The 12,272-nt window shown below is 39.3% G+C and overlaps 1 protein-coding gene across 1 annotated transcript; it reads left to right on the top strand.

The window, feature by feature from the left end:
- Positions 1 to 6,126: 6,126 nt before the first annotated feature.
- LOC117541585 (olfactory receptor 6N1-like) lies at positions 6,127 to 7,065 on the top strand. Its single transcript, XM_034208794.1, has one exon. It carries the CDS (start codon positions 6,127 to 6,129, stop codon positions 7,063 to 7,065), a length of 939 nt encoding a protein of 312 aa, XP_034064685.1.
- The last annotated feature ends 5,207 nt before the right edge of the window (positions 7,066 to 12,272 follow it).

Here is a 12,272-nt window from a genome sequence, read left to right as displayed (position 1 = left end):
TAGCTATGCAGGTTTAATTGCTCCCAAGGTGTGATGGCCTGTTGACCATTTCCAACTTTGTTATTCTACCTTAATAACCTTTGAAAAACAAAGTGTTCAATCCCATGGGCTCTCATTAGTGTTGACATCAAACATTGCATCAGAGACAATCTAATTTCACATTGTCTTGCATTAAAACTTATCTCAGACCAATACACATTCAAACTATTCCCCAAGCTCTATGTTTCAACAACTGGTGAAGATACACTAGGGATTTCAGGGTAGTGATGGTCATTAAGGGGGCTGAGGGGACTACTCAAAGTCATTACAGTAAGTTTGCATCACTCATGACCTAAAGTGCATTGTGGTCTTAAAGATAAGCAAAACATTACATCATCTGTTTCACAATAGTTTGTCTTACTTTTGATCCCTCCACGTAACTCAGATTGGTACACAGGGGTGGACAGAACTTATTGTTGAATACTTGTATGAGGCTGCACCAATGCCTCATTATGAAGTTCAATAATAATAATAATCTTTATTTATATATAATCTATTTTCTTGGGATAAATAGTTCTTAATCTCCATTAGCCTGGTGTATGATTATTATAACTTCAGAATATTTCTATAGATCTGATACATGTTTTGCCTTCTAATAATCCCAATAAAATGAATGAAACAATGATAATGTGTCATCTTTAACAATGACCACTGTAGATTACTTTGAGTCAATTATGTATACTGAACATCCTCTCTCGGCACCAAACATTTCTCAATAAGCGCTTTAAGTTAAGTGATGGTTATATATTATACCAGCCTCTGAACCCCCTTCATGAAAGCAAAATAATATGTGGCTGTGTCCATAAAAAATGTACTGTTTACTTTACCTTTATTCATTTTCAAGAGTTCCCTAGCAAACATAGGCAGCAGCAGAAAATAACAGTGGCAGACATAAAAGCAAATGAATAAACATTTAAAATAAAACAATAACAGGATTATTATAAAGTATTAAAAGACATTCAAAACTATAAAGAGCGATGTTACTTTTTCTAAGACATGTGAGAATACTTTAAAGGTGTTCAATTAGATCAGACAAGATACCTTTTTTCGCAGTTTATTACTGGTTTGAGCAGAAGGAATAAATCCTGAGTGAGAAGAATATTCCTGTACTTTTATTGTAGGATTCCATTCCGTAGGTGAGAAGAATGTAGTCCACTAACAGGCTTATAGTTTATTGGTATACATATGTCAATAGTTAAATCTATAACTGACAAGGAAGTTCATGAAACCCAATTAGGAAAACAGAGATCAATCGTTAGCATGGGCTCTGAGCTTTTTTATAAATCGTAGTGTTAGATATTATCCAGTGTGTGTTGCTATTGCGAATATGAATGTATGTAGCATGCAGCACGGCTACCAGCCCATGCTGAATGCTGCGTAGAAAGTCTGACCTTTAATTTTCAGTTGACATTTCCAACTGGGAACTCAGATAGTCAAAGTTAAAGTCAACTTTAATGTCAATCTTACTCAGTTTGTGTTTACAGACAGATAGATCGACGTTTCAAACAATCCCGAATATAAAATTATACAATATACAGATATGTAAACAAATATGTATAAAATATGTATATCCTATATACACCATCCATCCATCTTCTCCCGCTTATCCGTGGTCGGGTCGATTGCACCAAAGATACTCTTCCCAGTACAACTGGAATGCACCAAAGGTCCCAGCAGCCTGGCTACCAGCAACCCTTGACCCCGCTCCAGCTCCAGCCCCACGTTGGCAAATCCGGTCGACTCCATCCGCTGAGCCTTATCTTTATTTATGTAGAAATCAAAGTTTGAATTGGAAAAGTAACTTCCTTAAGTTATATGCTGGTTATTTTAAACAAAAAGTGAATAACATTCCAAGTTCCTTCAAGACATTCTTAAGATAAAGGCCTGGATAGCCGGAAACCAGATACCTTTGTAACGATATCATATTTTGTGCGGATCTAAGAATGTAAGCAATTTGTTTTAGATTAAGGCATTTGCTAAGTTACTGCACATAAATGTTTAAATATGTATTGTTGTCAGATAATTATCAGATGAACCAAGTGCTGCCCCTGGCCAAATTTGGGCCCAACGCAATTTTTTTTGTCATGAGGCCCCCCTCCCCCCGATTTGTACAAAAAACTCCCAATCCCATACTCAACATTTATAAACTGTCAGCAAGTAGTAGTTGGAAATAAAATATCTACTTTAGCGGTATACCATACCAGAGATCTAATACTGCTGGTGCTTAACATCCTAGAACAATATTCGATTCGGTTTTTGCAGTATTAGGGCTATGACGTAGCTTGGGGTGGTCATATGTTTTTGAGAAGACGTTACATTTGTAAGACTAGTTGAGGCTATTGAGACGGCATCATTCAAATGTTAACCTGCACAATCGAGGCCACTTCATACAATTTGTGACTCCACAGACTGTATGGCACGACTGGAGTTGTGCGTCAGTTGGTGTTTGTCCAATTTACAGTTTAGTATATATTGTTTGAGAAGATGAACCATTAACCACTGTTATCTAGATCAGTGGTTCCCAAACGGTGTGCCGTGAGGCAAGTCCGGGTGTGCCGTGGGATTTTGTGACAACCATACGTTATTATTGCAATATACAACTACACAAAAATAATTATTTAATTTTAAATTTACTATCAGTACTTTGTAGGTTTATATGTACATAATCTGCGCGACTTGCGCGTCCACGTCTCCACGTGCAGTGCTGCATAAACATGGCTGAGTCAGCGATAACTTTCGAGGGGTGGAGGTATGCCCATTATTTTGAGTTCGTCCGAAGAATAGACAGGAATGTGACGGTGAGGTGCAAACTGTGTCCAGGCCAGAAGCTGTTATCCACTGCTGTAAACACCACGTCAAACCTCAACACACACCTGCAAAGAACACATACTAAGGTGAAGCTACCGCACACGCTATTTGTTGTTTGTTTATATCACGTATATCTTCTTCTCTGTCTTCCGGTTGTTGCCTGTTTTGAATGACAAATACACACTACCGCCGCCTGCTGGTAAGGAAAGTTATTGCCACTCACGCATGCGCAGTTCGTACGTGCTCGAGTAAAGTAACGAGTTACTTTATGTAGATAGTAACGAAGTAGTGTAATATATTACTTTTAAAAAAAGTAATATGTAATATATTACATTTTTTTTGTAACGACCCCATCTCTATGGGCTCAGAACAGTCTCATAATACACACATGCACACAGAAGGATTCAAACTTGTATTTCCGGATCCATACTTGTGTTTTTCAATGCACACACAAATGTATTCCGTTTCATATAGGCCTACATGTAAATAAAATCCAAATACAGAAAAAAGTTTTATATATGTATTTTTGATCCTCACTTATTAGTTTCCCGTTTAAATCCCCTGAACCTGCAAACACAAACAGCTTTCTGTGCACGGATCGCTTTGCATTCGTGTGTGGGTTTTTTGAGACTCCCCTGACGGTCAGCCGATTCGTACTTGTAATTGTTTCTATCTATAGCCAATCAGATGTCTCCTTCATTCTAAGCTAATCACATGAGCGCGCCCCCACGAGGGTAAGATTACTTCATATACGCATTTTGTGCAGTCTGGTCAGCTCGCTAAACAGAGGGCGGAGCATCAGGTGATCATGCAGAGCAGCGTGTCTCCATCAGACTCAGCAGCTGATCTGATCTCTCTCTCGCATCCGGTTATACTTCACTCGTGTTTATGTCCATATCGATCAGATCCAGCTCTCCTGATCGGCCTTTATAGAGAGCACCGATCAAACTATTAAGAGTGAATATCGGCCGATAATGACCGGCGGGGCTCCCCCCCCGTTAACAGGTCACTGTCTAGCACTGGCTTCGTAGTGCACTGATCGATTAGGCTAAGCTAACCTGTAGCTGCTCCCTCCACACTCACAACAACTTCATACAGACATAAATAAAGCAGCTGTATTCGCCATACAGGAAACACACATTTAAAACGGTTTTGCCTTCCGTTTTTGTGTACACAAGCATTCATCAATGGTTTGGAAAGTGGCGCTGTACCTTAATAATATAAAGGCTTGTATTTGCGTGCATTTCCTGTTCGGAAAGTGGCGCTGTACTGAGAGTGGAGGTGTCCTGAGATTAGCGCCTGCAGGCAGGCTCCATGGAGCTGTCAGCTCCGGACTGCGCAAAATGTGTACATGAAGCGCTACGTCATGAACGCAATAAATCTACCCTCGTGGGGGCGCGCTCATGTGATTGGCTTAGAATTGAGGAGACATCTGATTGGCTATAGATAGAAATAATTACAAGTACGAATCGGCTGACCGTCAGGGGAGTCTCAAAAAACCCACACACGAATGCACAGCGATCCGTGCACAGAAAGCTGTTTGTGTTTGCAGGTGCAGCGGTTTTAAACGGAAAACAAATAAGTGAGGATCAAAAATACATATGTAAAACTTTTTTCTGTATTTGGATTTTATTTACATGTATATGAAACGGAATACATTTGTGTGTGCATTGAAAAACACAAGTGTGGATCCGGAAATACAAGTGTGAATCCTTTTGCAGATCATGAAATACAAGTGTGAATCCTTCTGTGCGCATGTGTGTATTATGAGACTGTTCTGAGCCCATACTATACATACAGTGCCACCAAGGATTATAAAAATCTGCGCGCCCCGACAGACACATGTATCTCACTAATTTGTAAATCGGCAACATATTTACAATAGCACATGTTTCAATGCTGATTGCTGAAATGTTACATTTATAATTTGTAGTTCAGGACCATGGACAATGCAGCTTCCTTGCATTGACAGTTCTCTGTGCTGAATTTCTGCTGAGTTTCCTTTGCCTCATTTTTTATTTTGTGACCTGTCTGGTTTAAATGAGTGTGTTGCTGCTTTGATGAAGTCTAATTTGATAAAGTTTCAAATACATTTCTGAAATATTTCGTTAATAAATATTTCATGAGTAATATAGTTGTCTTTGTCACCTTTTATTTGGCATTAGTAAATAATTATGCACATTTACAGATATTTTACATGATATGAGTGATAACACGTGTTATAAGGGCTATTTTGCACAATAGGTGTGCCTTGAGATTTTTACTTGTCCTTTGGTGTGCCTTGGGCACAAAAAGTTTGGGAACCACTGCTCTAGATAATTGTAAAGTGCCTTTAAAATGGAATAAAGAAAAGCCAAATGCTTTACAACTTCTGGCAAACAACGTACCGACAGCATCACAAACTGCAAATGCAGTTGTATGAAGGGCCTTGTAAACTGCCTGATTAATACTTCCCTTGTCTGTAAGGGTCCCCTTTGCTCTCTAAGTTTCGACTTTGCAATTTGTGGTTGGTTGCTGGCATATGCACCTCTAGCTGGTAAGCCAACAAAGAAGGAAAAACTAACAAATAGTTGTTTAAAAAAAAGTTTGTGTGATACGATTTGCTAAAACGGCCATTTCCAGCGTTATTAAAAGCTGTCTCTTTCAAACAGCGCACCGGAGAGTGTGTCCATTAAATGCACATGTTTGGTGGGCCCTGTACACACACTGTAGTATGACTAGTCTTTAATAGTTTTTAATATGTGTTGTCTACATCGGCCTGATATTGCCATCAAAGTGTGTTCGTGTATAAATGCTTAGGTTAATTTATCTACTAAGCAATTTTTATTTTACCATCTGCATGCCATATCAAAATAGGGTAATTTGTTTTGCAGTTAGTAAATTCCCCATAGAGTGATGACTGCAGTGATGTAATAACACATAGAAAGATAAACAGTCTCTCAGCTGTTCCTGTGAACGCACAGACTGCATGAAGGATATTCAGACGTGATGAAACCTCTTGATGTTTACAGTCGATATAATTGAGACTGTGATCATTCTAATTCAACAAACGTATGTTTTACTTGTTGATCTAACTGACTTGTACTCCTCTTGCATATTGTATTGCTCTGTTCTCTTGTTTTGCTCACTGCTTTCCAAATACCTGAAACTGGCTCAATTCATGTCTAACCTTTCACTTTTAGGCCAAAAGGTGTTGCAGCGGCACTAACTATTGTTAAGATCCTGCAGTAGAATTGTCTTTATTCATCAAACAATCTCTTTTACTGTTTATAGGGGTAAATGGAAAACGGTACGTATCCCCCTTATTTTAACCTCACCATGTTTGTGAACATAGGCATCTACCGGTACCCAGCATTTGTCCTGTGTCTCCTCTTGTATGCTGTCATTATCTCTGCTAATCTTGTCATAATACTGGAAATATCACAAGAGAAAGCGTTACATAAACCCATGTATATTTTTATTATGTGTCTTTCTATTAACTCTCTGTACGGTTCTGCTGGTTTCTTTTTCAGATTTTTGAGAGACCTTCTGTCTAATACGCATTTGATCCCACGATCAGCTTGTTTCATTCAGATCTATGTCATTTACACCTATGCATCCTATGAGCTATTACTTTTAGCAGTCATGGCTTATGACCGGTATGTTGCTGTTTGTCAACCTTTGCACTATCACAGCAAAATGACATCAAAGATGATCTCTAAGTTGGTTGCCTTTGCATGGATCTTTCCCATATTTTCTGTTGGAGCTTGTGTTTATCTGGCCAGAGGACTTCCATTGTGTGGCAATAAGATACCTAAGGTATTCTGTGCCAATTGGCCTGTTGTAAAATTGGCTTGTATCAGTACTGTGCTTAACAACCTTGTTGGAATGTTGATGACTACAACGACAGTCATTCTGCCCCTGGCTTTTGTCTTGTATACATATTTACGCATTTGTGTTATTTGTTGGAAAAACTCTTTAGAGTTCAAGAGCAAAGTCATACAAAGCTGTATGCCACACATTGTTACATTTGTCAATTTTTCAATTTCTTTGTTTTGTGATATTGCTCTCAGCAGGATAGACGTTGAAATAATAAATCCATTTTTAGGAGTATTTTTATCACTTGAATTTGTTTTGATTCCGCCCATTCTAAATCCCTTTGTATATGGCCTGAAATTGCCAGAAATAAGAAAATGTTTGTCACGTAGGTTTTTATGCTCTAAACCTGTTAGGATTTAAAATATTACCCAGTGCTTAAAGTAAGAGGTCTGATATGGACTGAGCTCTCTCATATATAACTTTAAACTTTCTGCAACAATGATGCGTGTCATAGTAAAGTAGTTAAATTGTTTTAAACATATTGTTTTTAGTATACTCCAAGATGGTTGAATTTTCATGATCATATGTTTACATTATATGTATGCATATATTCATTAGTTGTTTTATTTCTGAAGCTACAGCATGTCATCATATTTATCGATGCAAATTATAATTTGAATGTGTAATGTAACAAAGTAAGCTGGGCAAAATAAGGTGTGCATAACAAGGACATATTGTTCACTTTTCTTATTGAATTAATCACTTATTAGGATGTATAATTACTTAACAGAGACACTTTTAGCTACGTAATGTGAATTTATTTATTACATTTTTTGCATGTTTTGTTTGTGTAACATACCATATACTTGTATTAACAAATATACATTTTATATACATTATATAAATGATAATTATTTTCAATATAACTTTCAACATGAAGGTTCAGAGGGTTTATCAACAGGGTCTGATAATATTGTGTCACTAAAATTATGATTGCAGTAGCTAAAAAGGTATTAACAAATGCTATGAGAAGTAATTAGTAATTAAGATGACATAAATATATTTAAAATATATCACATTAAAAAATAAATATTGTTCATTGTTATTCATACATTTTCCAATAAGATCCTTGAAAGGGGCACCACGTTTATATATACAGTTAGTGTATGCTTATATTTGAGTCTAATGAAACCTACTATTTATTAGGAACTGTAATACGTATTTGAATTAATACCTATAAAACAAACTTACCATATCAATAGCTCGTATTTATTTATTTATTATTGTGATGCTATGAACTATTTATAGTGTAAATTGGAATGATCCACATCTGTGCTCCCGGGTGTATCTGTGTGTTTTCTTCCTGTATGTTCCTGCCTGACATAAGCTGCTGCTCATAAGGGGATTAATAAAGTTGTTGATTGATGGATTGATGGATTGATGGATTGATTGATTGATTGAGTAAAGGTCGGAGAATTTCAAAAATCAAATCACTCTTGTACAATATCAAACAAACCAGCGTGTATATTACAAAATGTAAAAAGACATACAATATAAAATTCAATTGAATATAAATATATATATTTTTATGCGTCTTCTTATTTCATAGTAGTGGACAATAAGAGGGACCATTTTATATACATTTTATTATCACAGCACACTCTCTAAATTCCCCACTCCCTCCCTCATCTTCCTGCACACCCCATATAGGCAAAACTAAACAAAAAATGTTTAGTAAGATAATTTAAACAACACAAAGGATAAAGACAAAAACAACAATGGCAAACAAACCCAAAACAATTTTTTTTACAATAAACCAAATGTGCAAGCCATGAAAAGAAATAAAGAAAAGAAAAACATCAAAAGAAAAACAGACAATAATTATAAAATACAGGGACAATGTAGAGAATGACAGTATTATAATTTGTATTGTTTCATTTAATTTCAAACCTTTATTTAACCAGGTGAATCCCATTGAGATCATCGATCTCTTTTTCAAGGGAGACCTGCTGCAAGTAGGTTCCACATGAAGACATAAAAACATAAAACAAAAGAAAAACAAAAGGACATCATACAACTTAGATACAGGGATTTACAATTTACATACCTAACGACATTTACAGGTACCAACAGTATCAGATTGCATAGCATCTATCCGAGCTAAACTAAAGTAAATATAATCCTATATTGAAGACACTGCATTTTTACAGATTACAGATTGATTAGATCACAAGTGTGAATTTCTTATACCTTAGCTCAGGGGTCTGCAACCTTTTTGACCAAAAGAGCCATTTTGCTCCTTTTTCCAAAACATTTTTTTGTCTGGAGCCGCAAAACATATTTCATAGTTTTTTATTATTATATCAGACAAAAACTACCGTTTTTTTGCATTTATTAGGCTATTTATTACATGATATAAAACTGTTAACCTCTAATAAGAAACAAATAAATCTTATAAGGAGAATTAAAAATAATACACAGGCCTACTTTAAAATAAATTAAACACAGCACTTGGGGAGTCCTCTGCACATTTGAAGGAAAAAAAAATATTATTAAAATGGGCCCACTTTGAAATAAATAAAACATATAGCTGCACCATAAAAAGAGTTAAAGGTAGGGTAGGTAAGAATGGAGAAACCAGCTCGAGTGCGCTAGAATTTGAAAGTACACAACCGGAAAAAATATGCCTCTTCCTTCAGACTTTCTTACAGAGCCCCTCCTCCAACACACACGAACGCGCACATGACCAATGAGGGCACGAGATAAGTTTGTGCACAGATGGAAGGCTGACATGCAGGTAGGCCATCCAGTTATTTTAGCCGGGCCGGCTCAGATGATTGGTCGTGCTTTTTACAGCGCTACGGCTTACACAGATGACATTTTTGTATGTATTTATTGTCAAAGCATTTAATATATTCATTGCTATCGGGACGTTAAGAGCATTCCATGGAATATAACAAAAAGTGTTTTCTGAAATAAATTACATACCCCATTGAATTATGACTGAAGATCGTCAGCTGTCTTCCTCTCCCGTGTTGTTCCTCGATACGTAAAGGCTGCACCACCGTTGACAACTTCTCTCTACATATCAGACATACCGTTAAACCAGCATCGTTTGCTGTGAAAGCATATAACTCTGTCCACGCAGAATTAAATCATGTGTTCCTCCGGTACTTTTCTTTGAATAACCTGACCCCCGGCTCATCTAGCCGGGGGTCAGGTTATTCGCCTCCAAGAAAAGGCGCTCGCGCGGGACCGTAGCAGGATGTGACCATAGACCAGGCCTATTCAAATGGCGGCCCGCGGGCCAGATGCGGCCCAGAACCAACTCCCGAGTGGCCTAGCCTCCCGTAGCCAAATTCCTACACTAGTACAGACCATGAACGCAACACTCCGCGTTGCATAGAAACCACTAAACCACAACGCAGCACGTTTTTTGAAAGTGCATCTAGTGGTGCTGCTAGTAACGGTGATGATGGCAACTCTAAAACATGTCTCTCTCAACTCTGAAGCGTAAACAGAGACAAAACGGTCATTGATCTTGTGGAGCAGATGCGCGCATTCCAAGTCAAGCTGGACCTTTTCGCGACCGACTTGAGTACGGGTCGGATGCTGCATTTCCCGACGCTCCACAAACACATCACATCCCCGGCACAAATCACGGATGTGATGACATATTTCATTGCGAGGTTGAAAGAGAACTTTGCCGGTCGATTGGATGGACTTGCTCTGCCCACAGAGGTGATGGGCTTTGCCAGAGACCCCTTCACTGTTGCAATAGAGGGGGACGTATCAACCAGAGCCAAAGAAGTGGTCCCCTGCATCGATGAGGGGAAATGTACACTGGAATGTATTGACATGCAGTCATCCGTAACCATTGCACAAGAGCAGCGCACTAACGGGCCAGCGAAGTTTTGGAGTGATGTAAAAAAACAGCAGTTCCCTAACGTTCAGAAAGTAGCGATCTGTGTGCTCAGTATGTTTGGATCAATATACACATGTGCAAGCCCGCCTTAACCTGCCATCAGGCCCTGGGGCTGATAGGTTTTGTAGGCCCCCTATTTAAACAACAAATCAAAGTCATGTATAGCCTCGGCAGGCTCTGTGATCACACTTCTCCACTCTGCTCTACGCGCGCCTGGTCCTCTCCTCCAGATGAGTGACGTATCGGGCCTCCCTCATGTATTTGTCCGGTTGCCGTTGGCTCCCCTCCACGTAGCAAGTCCTCGTCGTCCTCTCCATCTCCTCCAACATCCCTCATGTCTGTTTTTCCTCTCCCGCTACTCCAGCTACTCCATCGCTATCAGAACCAGACGACCTTGGCTCCGAGGCCCCGCGGCCGGCACCGCTACCGCTCGGTACAGAACTCATCTGTCCTTCCTCCTCATCCTGGCCTACAGGTTTAAAATAACCTGTAAGCTTCGGCATTTTTTGTAATAGCTGCTTGTCTCGAAACTCCTTTTCCCTCAACCATTTCCTTTTCCGAGCGCCACTCTCAAACTTTTTCTTCTCTGACATTTTCTCCTAAACAACCTTCATCTGTCACTCAATCACTCGCAATTTGAATACGTCACATGTGAAACATATTCTCATTCTGATTGGCTGTTAGGTGGTGCCCACGGACTGTTTCGGAGTCATCATTTGTGAGAAAAATCTCTGGAATCCATCGATCTGATTGATTAGCGGCAGTAGCGTGGCGTGGGGAAAAATGTAGGGGAAGCCCATTTTTTGGGTGGGGGGGGGGTGGTCAATAACGTAACCAGATGAGTGATTACAGCGCCCGGTATCATTTTACACACATTTGTATCACACAGATGCAGGACTTGCACACGCCTGTTATCTAACCGAAAGGTCCGCACGCACTCTCCAGCTGAAACTCTCTCCTTATTAATTTAATGCAGACAATCACACAATCTATGTGATTTTTGGATTTACCGTGCCTCTCAATTGCCCGTGACAGGTCGATGAATCCTGAAGTTGCCCAAGGATTGTTCAGGGAGCACGAATCCTTGTCAAAAAGAAGACATGGCCAGCAAAATAGACGCTGAAGTTTAGCGCTTCCAGTTAGCCACTCCGTGCGGACATAATTATCCTCATTGAACGTCCGATTCTCTCCCTTTTTCCTCTGTGTACACACAACTCGAGTGCGGGCATTGGCCTGTCATCTGATTTAATTTTCAGTTGCTGCTGTAGCGGAAGTTTAGTAAGGTTATGTTTGATTAAGTACGCCAAATCTCCACCCTCCATAATGCTTAATTTGCTTGATCATTTCTAACGGCGGTGATGACAGTTACAGTATTAAAACTGATGTTGATGTGATTTGATTGGATGGCAGTGTCCAATCAAATCGCCAGCCGCCAGCCGCCTCTGAAGGGAAGCATGAGGCGGCTGGCTTCCCTTGGCATGGCCCTGACCAATCACAGGTTGGCAGGGGCATCACGTGGGCCTCATCTGATTGGTCAATCCCTCAATTGTTTTCACCAAGGGAAGCCAGATTCGGCTGGCCTCCTCTCGCAACAGTGAGTGCAATCTACTGTTTCACCATAACATCTAGAGGGGCGCTGTTTGTTTCACTCTTTGTAAAATACTCAATGAGAATGGGGGAGCGACGGTCCGGCAGCAACACA

This window comes from Gymnodraco acuticeps, unplaced genomic scaffold (assembly GCF_902827175.1).
Source record: "Gymnodraco acuticeps unplaced genomic scaffold, fGymAcu1.1, whole genome shotgun sequence".
NCBI classification, from domain to species: domain Eukaryota; kingdom Metazoa; phylum Chordata; class Actinopteri; order Perciformes; family Bathydraconidae; genus Gymnodraco; species Gymnodraco acuticeps.
Note: the sequence above shows the minus strand (reverse complement) of the source record. Positions and strands in the feature narration are given on the sequence as shown.